General features: G+C 40.8%; 1 protein-coding gene across 1 annotated transcript; it reads left to right on the top strand.

The window, feature by feature from the left end:
* The first annotated feature begins 3,568 nt into the window (after window positions 1-3,568).
* HMGB2 (high mobility group box 2) lies at window positions 3,569-5,917 on the top strand. Its single transcript, XM_086414653.1, has 5 exons — window positions 3,569-3,668; window positions 4,023-4,206; window positions 4,460-4,605; window positions 4,690-4,864; window positions 5,359-5,917. Exons 2-5 carry the CDS (start codon window positions 4,057-4,059, stop codon window positions 5,515-5,517), a joined length of 630 nt encoding a protein of 209 aa, XP_086270779.1. The 5' UTR covers window positions 3,569-3,668; window positions 4,023-4,056; the 3' UTR covers window positions 5,518-5,917.
* Window positions 5,918-12,098: the final 6,181 nt, after the last annotated feature.

Raw genomic sequence — 12,098 nt, 5'->3', positions numbered from 1 at the left:
TATATTTCCCTTTCCTCAAGGTTTTCTAGTCTGATTTGATGATTAGATTATGAAAAGTACAAATTTTTAGGATAAGTGACTGAGTAAATGACATGAATTTCAATAGGTAGTACAACCCAGCACACTTCTACACAATCCTGCCAGGTTGACATTGCTATAGATAAATATCAGTTTATCTGGACAAACTAGGGGACAACCTTTCCAAACAGCTTTGATCTTAGCTCATAATTAATTTATTGCTAAAGATTTTCACTGTTTACAGTTTGTGAGATGCTGAATTCAGGCAAAGTTTGGCAAATAAAGTGATATAATGGTATCATCTAGTGGAAAAAACCCTGGTAAGATCATTTTACCAGAAGACTAAGATGACTGAACAGTAGTATGTAATCCAAAGTTTGTCCTATATATTTTAGTACATTTGAGTAGCTGTAAAATTCTTCATCAAATACTGTTCTGAAATAACTGGGCTCACACTTATCAGTACTTATAACCAAAGGATTTCCTGGAACCAAGATATTTATCTTTTAATATTAATTATAATCTCTTAACCACCTAACAATTGTTAATATTAAAATATTCCTCATATTATGATCACACTGGATAAGGAAGTGGCAACCCACTCCAGTATTCTTGCCTGGGAAATCCCAAGGATAGCAGAGCCTGGCGGGCTACACTCCATGAGCTCTTAAAAGAGCTCTTAAAAGAGCTGTACACAACTTAGTGACTAAACAACACACACACATAGTGAAGGAAATGACAACCCATTCCAGTATTCTTGCTTGGAAAATCCCATGGACAGAGGAGCCTGGCAGACTACTGTCCACAGGGTCACAAAAAGTCAGACACAACTGAATGGCAACCCAACTTAGCATAGCATGATCACATACTCACAGAATTATAGAGGTTGTCCCCCAAATGTCACTTTACTGTCAACTAAAAGTCTAGAAATGTTAAATGTACCATTCAAAATCACAGCCCTTGTTGGACTGTAATTTATACATTTTTAAAAATAAAAAACATAAACACTTCCCTCTTTATCATCTTTTAGAAAGATGCCAGTATTTAAAAAAAAACAAATCTGGAAAATTAGTTTTGGAATATACAAAATTGATGTTTCTGAAAAGAAAAGGCTTTAAAGTTGACCACCTTTTCTTTAGAAATACAATCTTATTTTCCCATTTATAACCACTGCAGGATTAGGAGCAAAATGAGAAACATCTTTAGTACTATCTCTTCAAAGGACATTTCAGTTTTCTGATTAAGTCACAATAGTATGACTAATGGGATAGTGAATATACTAAGTAATTCATAATAGTGAACTAGGCCTTTTGTATATTTAATCCATTCTTTCTAAACAACGTTTGGGATTAAGATTTGTGTGTGTGTGATCCAACTCATCATCTGATGCACTTGCTCAGTTGCTTAGTCTGATCTGGCTCTTTGTGACTCTATGGACTGTGGCCTGCCAGGGTCCTCTGTCCATACCAGATTCTCTATATAGTTTCTATTAAAAAACTGTTCTACAACCAACCACTGTCTAGATTTCACTCAAATCTTATTTATGACTTCATTGTGCATCTCAATGTTACTTTTAGATCAGGAAGTACAGCAGAGTGAAGACTTACATGGAGCGTAAAAGTAGACTAAATATAGAAATGTTTTCCTGTTCTTTGCTGTGATGAAATAAAGAATGGAAACTGGTGTCAGCAGTGTTGGCTCCTTCTGATGGTTCTAAGGGAAAGATCTATTCCCGACCCTTTCTTTAGCTTGTAGATGGCCATCCTCTCTGTGTCTTTTCACATCATCTTACCTCCATACCTGACTCTATGGCCAAACTTAACCTTTCTTCTTACAAGGAAACTGGTCATATTAGATTAGGGGTCCACCCAGTTCAAGTATGACCTCATTGTAACTAATTACGTTTGCAATGACCCTATTGTCAAATAAGATCAGTTACAATTGTGCTATAAAAACACACAAAAATCCAAATTAAAAAAATCGTACTACATTATTCAAATAGCAACAAAAAGATCACTAATGCCTTAGTTTTCAAATTTATTTTTAAATTCAGTGATACTAAGTACATGCATAACATTGTGCAAATAACATCCATTTCCGTTTTCAAAAACCTAGTTTTTATTAATAAATCTAGATAAACAGCTGCCAGAACTGAGGTTCAACCGAGTAGGATAACCGTATACAAACCAAATAGGAGCACGCAGTCTAACAAATGCCAGCGAACTTACTGAGAAAAAACAGAATATTTAAAATCTGTTGAAACCAACTGTCACAGTAACATATGTGCCAACAGGAAAAATAACCGAAGTTAAATACGACACAGAAATAGCTTAAGATGTCAGTCAACGTCCTCCTACCCCGGGAAGGGCGACTGGTGACGCCTGGAAGCAGTAAGTTAAGGTCGCTCGGATGCGCTCGCACGCGCTCGCACCAGAAACTAAAACGAAGGTTCTTAACTTGCGCTTGGAGAACCCTTGAAACGACAGGGCATGCTTAAATGCGGTGGGGGTGCAGAGCGTTCACGGGATCTTCGACAGGAAGGTTTTAAAAACGACCGCATTGCAGGGACCGGACAGGGACCATCGCGGTGACAGCGAGCGGGCCTTAAGGTCGGGGTCGCAGGGCTTAGAACCCTCCGCGGAGCGATCGGGTGACGGGTGAAGGATGGATGCGAGGTGTGGACCTAGCCCCGGGTTCGCGGTCCGGGAACTAGGCCCGGATGCAGGGGCGGGGCCGGGAAGACACCGCCTACCCGCGGCCCTGTTTACCCCGGAATATGACGCCCAGACAAAGGGAGAGGGAAGAGGGGTCCCGCAGGGACTTCACAGGCGTGGCTATAGCCCCGAGGGGTTGGGAACATCTCTCTCCCCCCCCCCCCCCCCCCACCCGGTCCGCGTCACCCGTCTTCCTCTGGTCCTACCCAAGCCTCTGCGACACCCGGCGGGGCTGGCCGTTGGCCGCAGCGCACGCTCGTCAACCTGCCCATTTGTTATTCTCTGGATGGGGCGGCGACCACCGAGCCGGGAGCCAGGGCTGCGGGCCTCGCTGGGGCGGGGGACTAACAGGACCAGGGCAGCCGTCGGGGCCAGCAGGGACGTTACTTCTGCCGCCTTAGCGCCAGCAAAGCAAGTGACGGGGACCCGGAAGACCTGCCCTGCGGCTCGCGACTGGGAATTTTTAAATCTGGCTGGGTTTACCCCGCGGGCCAGCCACGCCCCCCGCCGCCTGCCTCAGCCAGTCAGCGCCAGGCCCGCCATTTTTCAAACCCTCTTCTGGCCGCCAATCAGGATCGAGTAGCACATTCCTCTCCTGACCGGTTCTAACGGGTCTGGGAGTTAACGACCCGGGCGACCCACCGAACCTGCTAGGCTGCGGCCGGGGGGACGGACCTGGCGACATACCGACCAATAGAAAGCCGTATTAGTGAGGGGGCGGGGCCTCCTCGAGTTTGAATAATCCCCAGGGCCAATCGGAGCGGCAGGGGTGTGGTCTGTGACCCGGCTCGTCAAGTTGCAGTGGCGCGGAGAAGTCTGCAAAACAAGAGGCGGAGGATTGCGTTAGCGAAGAACCAGTTCACGCCGGAGCCGGGGAAGCAGCGTAGCGGTCAGACGCGGCCGCTGCGCGGAACTCTGAGGAAAATCTTCCGCCAGGCAAGAGCCCGCTCCGGGCCCCGGGTGCGCGGTCGGCTGGCCTCCTTCCGTCATGGCTTGCTGGGGCACCGCGGCTGCTGGGGGCGAGCCCCGCTGGTGGTTTCCGGGTGCGGGCCTGACGGGCCGGGCTGCGGAGGCGGGAAGCTCGGCCGGGCCCGGCTCCGGAGTCTTTTGAACGCGGGGCGCGAGGCGGCAGCTGGGGACGCGGCTCGCGGCGTGGAAGCCCGGGGCTTTCCTGTCAGGAAGGGCTAGGCTGGGGCGGGCGGCAGGCCCGCGAGTGTGGCGCGGGGGAGGGCGGGGGCGTTTGGGCGGGAAGCAGCCCCGCCCGCCAGCGCTCGACCGCTCTCCCGCCAGGTGGACACGCCGCCTCCGCCGCAGCAGCAGCATCATGGGGAAGGGCGACCCCAACAAGCCGCGGGGCAAGATGTCTTCGTACGCCTTCTTCGTGCAGACCTGCCGCGAGGAGCACAAGAAGAAGCATCCCGACTCCTCAGTCAATTTCGCAGAGTTTTCCAAGAAATGTTCCGAGAGATGGAAGGTGAGCCGGGGCGCCCGGGGGCCTCACGCGGGCGGGTGGCCGTGACTTTGAACTTCCCCTCGGGACTGACGCGCGCGCATGTTCTATTACGAGTTTGAAGTACAGGACTTAGGGTGCTTGTTTATTTTAAGGTGACTGAGGCAAAACGGTCCTTACTGAGGAAAACCGGGAGCTAAAGAAGATCACGCTCTTTTGGAGACGGATACAGTTTTCGAGTCCTGCTATATATTCACTATTCTTTTTATGCTAACAGACCATGTCGGCCAAGGAAAAGTCCAAGTTCGAAGACATGGCAAAAAGTGACAAAGCTCGCTACGACAGGGAAATGAAAAATTATGTCCCTCCTAAAGGTGACAAGAAGGGAAAGAAAAAAGATCCCAACGCTCCGAAAAGGCCTCCGTAAGTGTCTTTTAAAACCAACCGAATTGCCTTCCCCCCGTTTTTTTTCATTCAGGTTATTACAACTCTGTTCCTTCCTTTCAGATCTGCCTTCTTCCTGTTTTGCTCCGAACATCGCCCAAAGATCAAAAGCGAACACCCTGGCTTATCCATTGGGGATACTGCAAAAAAATTGGGTGAAATGTGGTCTGAGCAGTCAGCCAAAGATAAACAGCCGTATGAACAGAAAGCAGCTAAGCTAAAGGAGAAATACGAAAAGGTGTGTTGTCCTCACTTTTTTTTTAAGCCAGTGTGAAATCCAGTAGATATTTTCTAAGTCAGTATGTTAGAAATACAAACTGTAGGAATTTGGGAGCTATACATAGTTCTGTGTTAATGGTTTTCAGCTTTGTTTTGAAAAGGTCTAGTGAGAGTTGTACACTTAGGCAACACAAGCTAATTGAAACTTTTCTTTTGACCGAAACCAATGTCTGTAGCCTTGGTAGGTTGGTGCATTCAGACTCATTTGTAGTAAAATAGGTCTCTTAGTTGAAAAGACTGACATCAGTCTAATACACCCCAGTTATTTTACATCAGCTTTCTAAGACCTTTCTTAGCTTTCTAAGACCTAGGGGGATCAAATGCTCTCAAAACCGGAGTTTTAGACTATCATTGGGGTTATTGGCCAATAATCGCAGATTGTTTACAACTTAGTGGTTTTTAAGGTTGGGTAATGACACCGGATGCTGATTTTATTTTTTTTAACTATTTCAGGATATTGCTGCATACCGTGCCAAGGGCAAGAGTGAAGCGGGAAAAAAGGGTCCTGGCAGGCCGACAGGCTCCAAGAAGAAGAATGAACCAGAAGATGAGGAAGAAGAGGAGGAGGAGGAAGATGAAGATGAGGAGGAGGAGGATGAAGATGAGGAATAAATGGCTATCTTGTAATGATATGTGTGGAGTGTGCGTGTGTGCTCAGGCAATTGTTTTGCTAAGAATGTGAATTCAAGTGCAGCTCAATATTAGCTTCAGTATAAAAACTGTACAGATTTTTGTATAGCTGATAAGATTCTTTGTAGAGAAAATACTTTTTTAAAAATGCAAGTTGTGGCTTTTTGAGGGGCTACTACATACAGTTAGAGTTTCAAGCTTCTGATGTTAAATGTTTCTAAATATTTAATGGTTTCTTTAATTTCTTGACTTGTGTATGGTAGCACAGCAAACTCATAGAAATTAGCATCAATAGCAACTTTTGGGTTTTCTAGAATGAGAATGTTGCGTTTTTTGTTTTTTGTTTTTTTTTTTAAATTTTGTAATAAAATTATATATATTATTCCTATTGTCCTTGTCTTACATGCTAAATTAGCTTTTACTTTCATGGTCTGGAGCCGTATCACTTTTTTTGTCTTTCTGCCTAATAGTTCTTAGACATGGTTGATTTAGTATGTTTTGTTAAAAGTCAAACATGCCAATATTCATATTTACACAGAGTGTTCTTTAAAAATCAGTTATGGAATTTAATGAACTTTAAAAATTTATGCAGTCTTACACACTGAGCAGGTTTTGTTCTTGACATTTATGTTCATTTGTTAGCTAACTTGACCCTTGGGTTTTTTCTTTTTAGTTGGCATTTTAAGATTTCAAAAATCGGTGTGGTCTTAAGCCTAGAATTCTGGGTAACTAAGCCAAGAAAGCTTTTGAGATGATTATTATGATTTTCCGTGACTAACAAGATAAAATTCACTAGGATTTCTGTTTACAGGTGAAAGCAGTTATTAAGAAATGCTGATTTGAGAAAGCAGTTGCTTGTATTTGAATTAGGTAAACACTTCAAATCATTATCAAGTTATTAGTGAAAGTTGGCCAAGTGTTGGCTGGAAGAGTATAAAGGAAACCTATTTGTTGATGGTTTGACAGTTAAACCTGACAATCTTGGTTACCTAGTTTTTACAATAGAAACCAAAATTCTTAAAACCCAACCATGGGAGCCTGGGTTGTCTATCTTATGCCATATTCAGAGTAAATATTTTAAGATTCATTTCTTACATAACATTGTTAAATGGGAGGTGTAAGTTATTAGCATAATTCCCAGAGCGGATGTACTCAGGTAAAATCTTCAAACTTCTTAGTGATGGCCCTCCATTATCATACCACAGTTGTTATTTGGGGGCCTTCGCGGATCGTAAAAACTAGTTTTATGTGTTTAAAAACGATTTCCTGATGTTAGGTGACTTAACACTAAAACATTGTGGGGTAAAGTATTTTAAAGACATACCCATATCTGGATCCCAAGTCCCCAGCTTTACCTAATAACTGCTGTGTGGACTCTGCCTCTGGGTTTATTTCTCTCCATTTGTATATGGGGTCAATATCTACTTTGAAGTGTTCTAATGATTAAACAAGAATGTATTTACAAGTATTTACAACAGTCCTTAATGCTTAGAAAAGATGCTAGTTTCTAAAACAAATACAGTGAAAGTCTGTTTCTTAAGAATTTCTTTAAAACTCGATTCATGAAGTAGACCTATCAGGTTCCTTGTCACTTTTTTGGGGATTTTTTTGGGACTACTTTCATTTTCTTTAAATGAACTACATTTTAAATGTGTAAGCTAAGAATGACACATTTAAAAAAAAAGCTGCTGTGTAATCTCAGCATTTGAGATGAGTCCTCATTTGATATTTTCTCTTAAGTGTTGATCAAAATTTGCAACACCCTTGTTTTTAAGACTAAATGACTTCAAGGAGTGGTTATGTTGGAAAGCATTAAAATATGGGTAAGAGTCATGTTCTATTCCAGACCAGCCAGTACTTGGCGGGTGTGCTTATGAAGACCATACCCCGCTTTTTCTTTTTAAAAACAAGTCATATCTTTATGTAAATGGGCTATATAGTGGGTAGTTTACAATCTTGATTTCCAACTACCAGCTTCTCCCAAGAGGCGACTCCAGGAGTACAATGACACATCCTTCAAGAGAGATGGGAAGCACAATAGTCACAAAGGAAGCTTACTATATATGTTGTCCTGCCCCTTAATTCTCGTTTTAGGTTCTTGGCTCAACAGAATTGCCACATTTCACTTAAATAGCCATCTGCATAGTACTCCACTGAATAGATCATAATTTAACCAGTTCCCTAAAGATAGTTATGTTTGAATTTTTTTGCTTTAAGAACACTGCCATGAATATCTTATATGTACGATTTCAGAAATTTCTATAAAAAGCATTTAAAAGTTTGCACATTAAAAAATGTGCTAATTATAATAGCTAAAACCTGTACTTGGTATATGCTGGAACCTGCTCTCTGGCTGTTAAGCTGCTGAAACTTGCCAAAATTGCTCTCAGAAGTTTTACTGAAACATACTCCACAGCAATGACTGTTTCAGAGTGCCTGTTTCCTCAGCAATGTTATCAAACTTCTTAATCTTTGCTATCCTGATATATAAAAAAATGGTTTCTCCTATTATGAATTTAGTATATTTTTTATGTTAAAGAGCCATTTGTATTTCCGATGGCCTTCTGTCTCATTGGTCTTTTTTTAGTCATTTGTGGGAAATAAGGAAAATGACCCTTTGTGAAATGCATTGTAAATATTGGTATTTTTTCTTTGTTGTCTTTTGACTTTATGATGCTTTTTTTCATGCAAAGATTTATTTTTATGAGGCAAATTTATTCTTTAGTGGCCTTGGGAGACCTTTCCCAAAGTTATCTTTGCTTTCTTATTACTTAATTAAATCTTTGATCCTTCTGGAATTTATTTTGGTACAAGAACTGAAGTAGGGTCTCAAGTTTCTTTCCAGATGGTAGCCACTACTTTTGGTCTTCTAATCTATAAAAGCTGGGTTAGAAGATCCTAAGGTGCCCTACGTATTAAAGCAGTAACTTGCAAAGTTGCTCAATGCAAGACAGTAAGCATTTTTGTATTCTGCTTTTCAACAGAAATCATTTACTGTAAGTAGTAAACCATGTTTGTCTTAGCACAAACAGCATTATCTTAAAGTTAACTTCATTACATGCCACTAAAAATGTTGATAAAGCAGTAATGACTTTATTTCTTGGGGAATAGCAAGAAGAAAGCTAAAGGACCTGTTTTGCCAATGCATAAGATATAATCCTTTTAAAAATAAAACATCTGTAGAAATAAGCCATTTGTGTACACGTCATGCCAGAAAGAGCAGGTGATCTATAAACATTTGTAAGCATAAATGCCCAGGGTAAAGGTGACAGCTACTGTTCAGCTCAGTCCTGTTGCTAAATGGAAATGTGAGTCTAAGATCCCAAATGTCCCAAAATTTTAAGTGGAACCAGAATTCTAGATATTTTTAAAAATGTGTAGTCTGAATTGTAAACATTGGCAGTGAATTCAAATGTTGAATTCAAAGAAAACATGTTTGTAGGTAAGATTCTGTCAAGGGTCACGGATTGGTTACTCCTATAAATTAGTGTATGTAAATGTAATATTAATGATATTTACTTGAGTTAGGGGTATTGGTAAAAGTTTATGTATAGGCCTCCCAGCTAAGCATTATTTTCCCAGTTGTCTAGAAACCCTCGCCCTGTATGGAAACTCATCTAACTTCTTATCCAGTTGTACAGTCTCTGAAGTCTAAACGGAATGTCACTGGGCTCCTGGGCCCTTGTTCTTCAGGACTTGGCCCAACCCTCTCTTAGCCTCATCTTAGGAGTTACCATAGCTAATAGAATACCGGCTCAGGAGCACAAATAGTATTTCACATTAAAAGCAAACAACTTTTAAGCAAAACTGCAATTCAATCATATTCATGTGTTATTCTTCAATTCTCTGTATTTCTACAGTAAAGCTGAAACAGCATATACAGAGAACAAACTAAAATACAAAGAAAAAAGTTATGAAAGAAATTAAGAGTGAGCTGATTTCAAAAAAGTGAGCTGATGAGCTTATATTGAGAATCAGATCAGTTTGAATAGGGCTCAGTTTCTCTTTTTAAGTGAATTACTTTTTTTAATTAAAAATTTTTTTTCTATTTTTTGGCTATGCCACGCAGCATGTGGGATCTTAGTTCCCCAACTAGGCATCAAACCTGATCCCCCTGCAGTAGAAGCATGGAATCTTAACCACTGGGAGGTCCCAAGGATCTTTTTTTCTGATCAGTTTGGTAACATCAGACCTGGCGTATAACCTTTCAGTTTCCTCAGGTGTTAAAATCAGATTTTTCTTTTTCTGAGCGTTAAATGAGGCAATACATCCAAGACACTTCTCTTGGTGGTAAGAAAAATAAATATTAGCTAAAAGTATGCATGATAACATGTATATATATTAATAATATAGTTGTCATAATAAGATTACCAGATTCACTTCTGAGATTCTTAACTCTCTAAGTGGAGAGGAAAACTAGTTATGTGGAAAATACAATAGAAATTCCTCCCACAGAGCTCTGGGGATACTCAATATTGGAGCTATGTCCTTGACTTCAATACTAAATTTGGGTATTTGGACAAGTTATTTAACTTTTTTTTTTTTTTAAGTATAGTTGATTTACAATATTGTATTAAGTTTCAGGTGTACAGCATAGTGAATTCAGTTATTTTGCAGATCAAATTCCATTATAGGTTGTTAATAAGATATTGGGTATAATTCCCTGTGCTATATGGTAAATTCTTGTTGGTTATCAATTTTTACCTAGTTTGTTAATCCCATACCCCTAATTTGTCATTCACCTCTTCCCTTTACCCTCTGGTAACCATAAAGTAACCACTTATTAATCCCATATTATTTATCCACATATATTTGATCACATATTCATGTGTGACTTACTGTAGTTTTAGTTGTCTTTGATTTTACAAAACATATTTGTTGAATGAAGTCTTTTGGGAATTGCCTTTTTCACTCGACACTGCCCTACTGTCTTGTTTATAACCAGTTCATTCATGTTCATTGCCTTGTAACAGTCTATTGTGCGACAATACCACAATTGATCCACTCTCCTGTTGATGGATATTTAGGTTGTCCTGGAGTTTTTGCTGTTAAAAATGACACTGGTATAAAAATTGCTATACAGTTCTCCTGGCTTTCAAGCACAGCCCCCTCCAGTGATCTTGTCCCGTAAATCCCAGCTGACTGGGGCAGCCTCCTCAGCTGCCAAGGCTTGAGCTCCGCTTTCCTGGATGGTAGCTGGGAAAGTTCTTCAGGCAGCCGGACATGCTGAACCCGGGTTCACCCTGTGTGCTTCCTTTCTCTCACGTTATCACAGTCTGCTTTGCCTGTTACCCAGTTCCTGAAAACAGCTGCTGCGTATTTTTTTGTCCAGTTTTATAGCCGTTTAGGACAACAGCATACTGTTGAGGATGGTAACAATTACTGTGCCATGGCCAGACAGGGAAGCCTATTCATCTCTATTTTTTACGGAAAGTTTCAGTTTTGTTTTGGGCACTTAATCATTAAGGCAGCTGGAGTTTATGTGCTCATATCAAAAGCCCCAGAGAAATTTCATTTAAAGATAATTGAAAGAATGTTCTTAGACGTTCTTCCAGATGCACAGTTAAATGATAAAGTAGACCACTGAAAACTACATTCTGTACATGCTGTGAGGTAGAGGTAACCATTTATTCCCTTGTGGATAACCATTTCAACCCCAGTCTAAGAAGCTTAAGTTATGATCTTAAACTCTTCACTTGGAAAGTGGAGGCAATGACATGTCACATATGAAAGACGGGCATACACACATACACAGAGCCCTATAGGGTCTGCAGTATAGCTGTCTTAGTTCTTCTGATTAACGACTGATTTTAAGACTTTGAAACCAGATAACAATAGGTACCATTTATATTACTCTGACTACATGACAGGAAGTATTCTAAGCATTTCATGTATGTTAACTCATACAATCCTGATAAAAAGCCTATAAAATAGGCACTGTTATTTCCTTCATATTACTAATGGGAAAACTGAGGCATGGAGAAGCACTGATAACTTGCCAGGGTAACACAAGTAATTTGTAATGAAACAGGGATGCCAGTACAGACAAGTCCACTGTATATGCTATTCATATGAGCAGATTGTAAACATTCTGTTATGAGAATTAAGGAGCCCTCATCCCACCACTGCTCAGACGCCCAAGGCCTGATCCACTTATAAAACTGCACATACCAATCACAGTTATCGGCATTTCAAAATCTTAAAATTGAGATTGGCAAAGCAATTATTGAATTTAGCTTAGAAACAACCCTTCTATTAATCTCTAATCCCAGGGACAGTGCTCCTCCCAAATCATTCTCTCTTTTATCCAATTTTTTTTCAACAGATTCTATTGAATAATAAGCATTCTCATAGGGCTCGGTACTTCTAAAAGTACTTTCCACATGGATGAATATTCATATACCCAATTACTGATCCATTAGCCGTCTGGCTCAGGTCATGTACTTGTCATGGTCTTCCATTGAATTATAAGTGGATAAAAAAAATAATAAAAAAACCAACACACAGCTTGTCCAGAAATGATGATATATAGTCCAAGATCCCTTCACTCCAGGCTGGTGCTC

Source organism: Bos grunniens, chromosome 8 (genome assembly GCF_055505025.1).
Source record: "Bos grunniens cultivar Pamir isolate PY7600 chromosome 8, Bosgru_T2T1.0, whole genome shotgun sequence".
Taxonomy (NCBI): domain Eukaryota; kingdom Metazoa; phylum Chordata; class Mammalia; order Artiodactyla; family Bovidae; genus Bos; species Bos grunniens.
Note: the sequence above shows the minus strand (reverse complement) of the source record. Positions and strands in the feature narration are given on the sequence as shown.

Coding starts and splice junctions, on each gene's coding strand:
- HMGB2 (XM_086414653.1), top strand. CDS start 4,057: ATGGGGAAGGGCGACCCCAACAAGCCGCGGGGCAAGATGTCTTCGTAC. Junction 4,606..4,689: donor AACGCTCCGAAAAGGCCTCC/GTAAGTGTCTTT, acceptor CCTTCCTTTCAG/ATCTGCCTTCTTCCTGTTTT. Junction 4,865..5,358: donor TAAAGGAGAAATACGAAAAG/GTGTGTTGTCCT, acceptor TAACTATTTCAG/GATATTGCTGCATACCGTGC.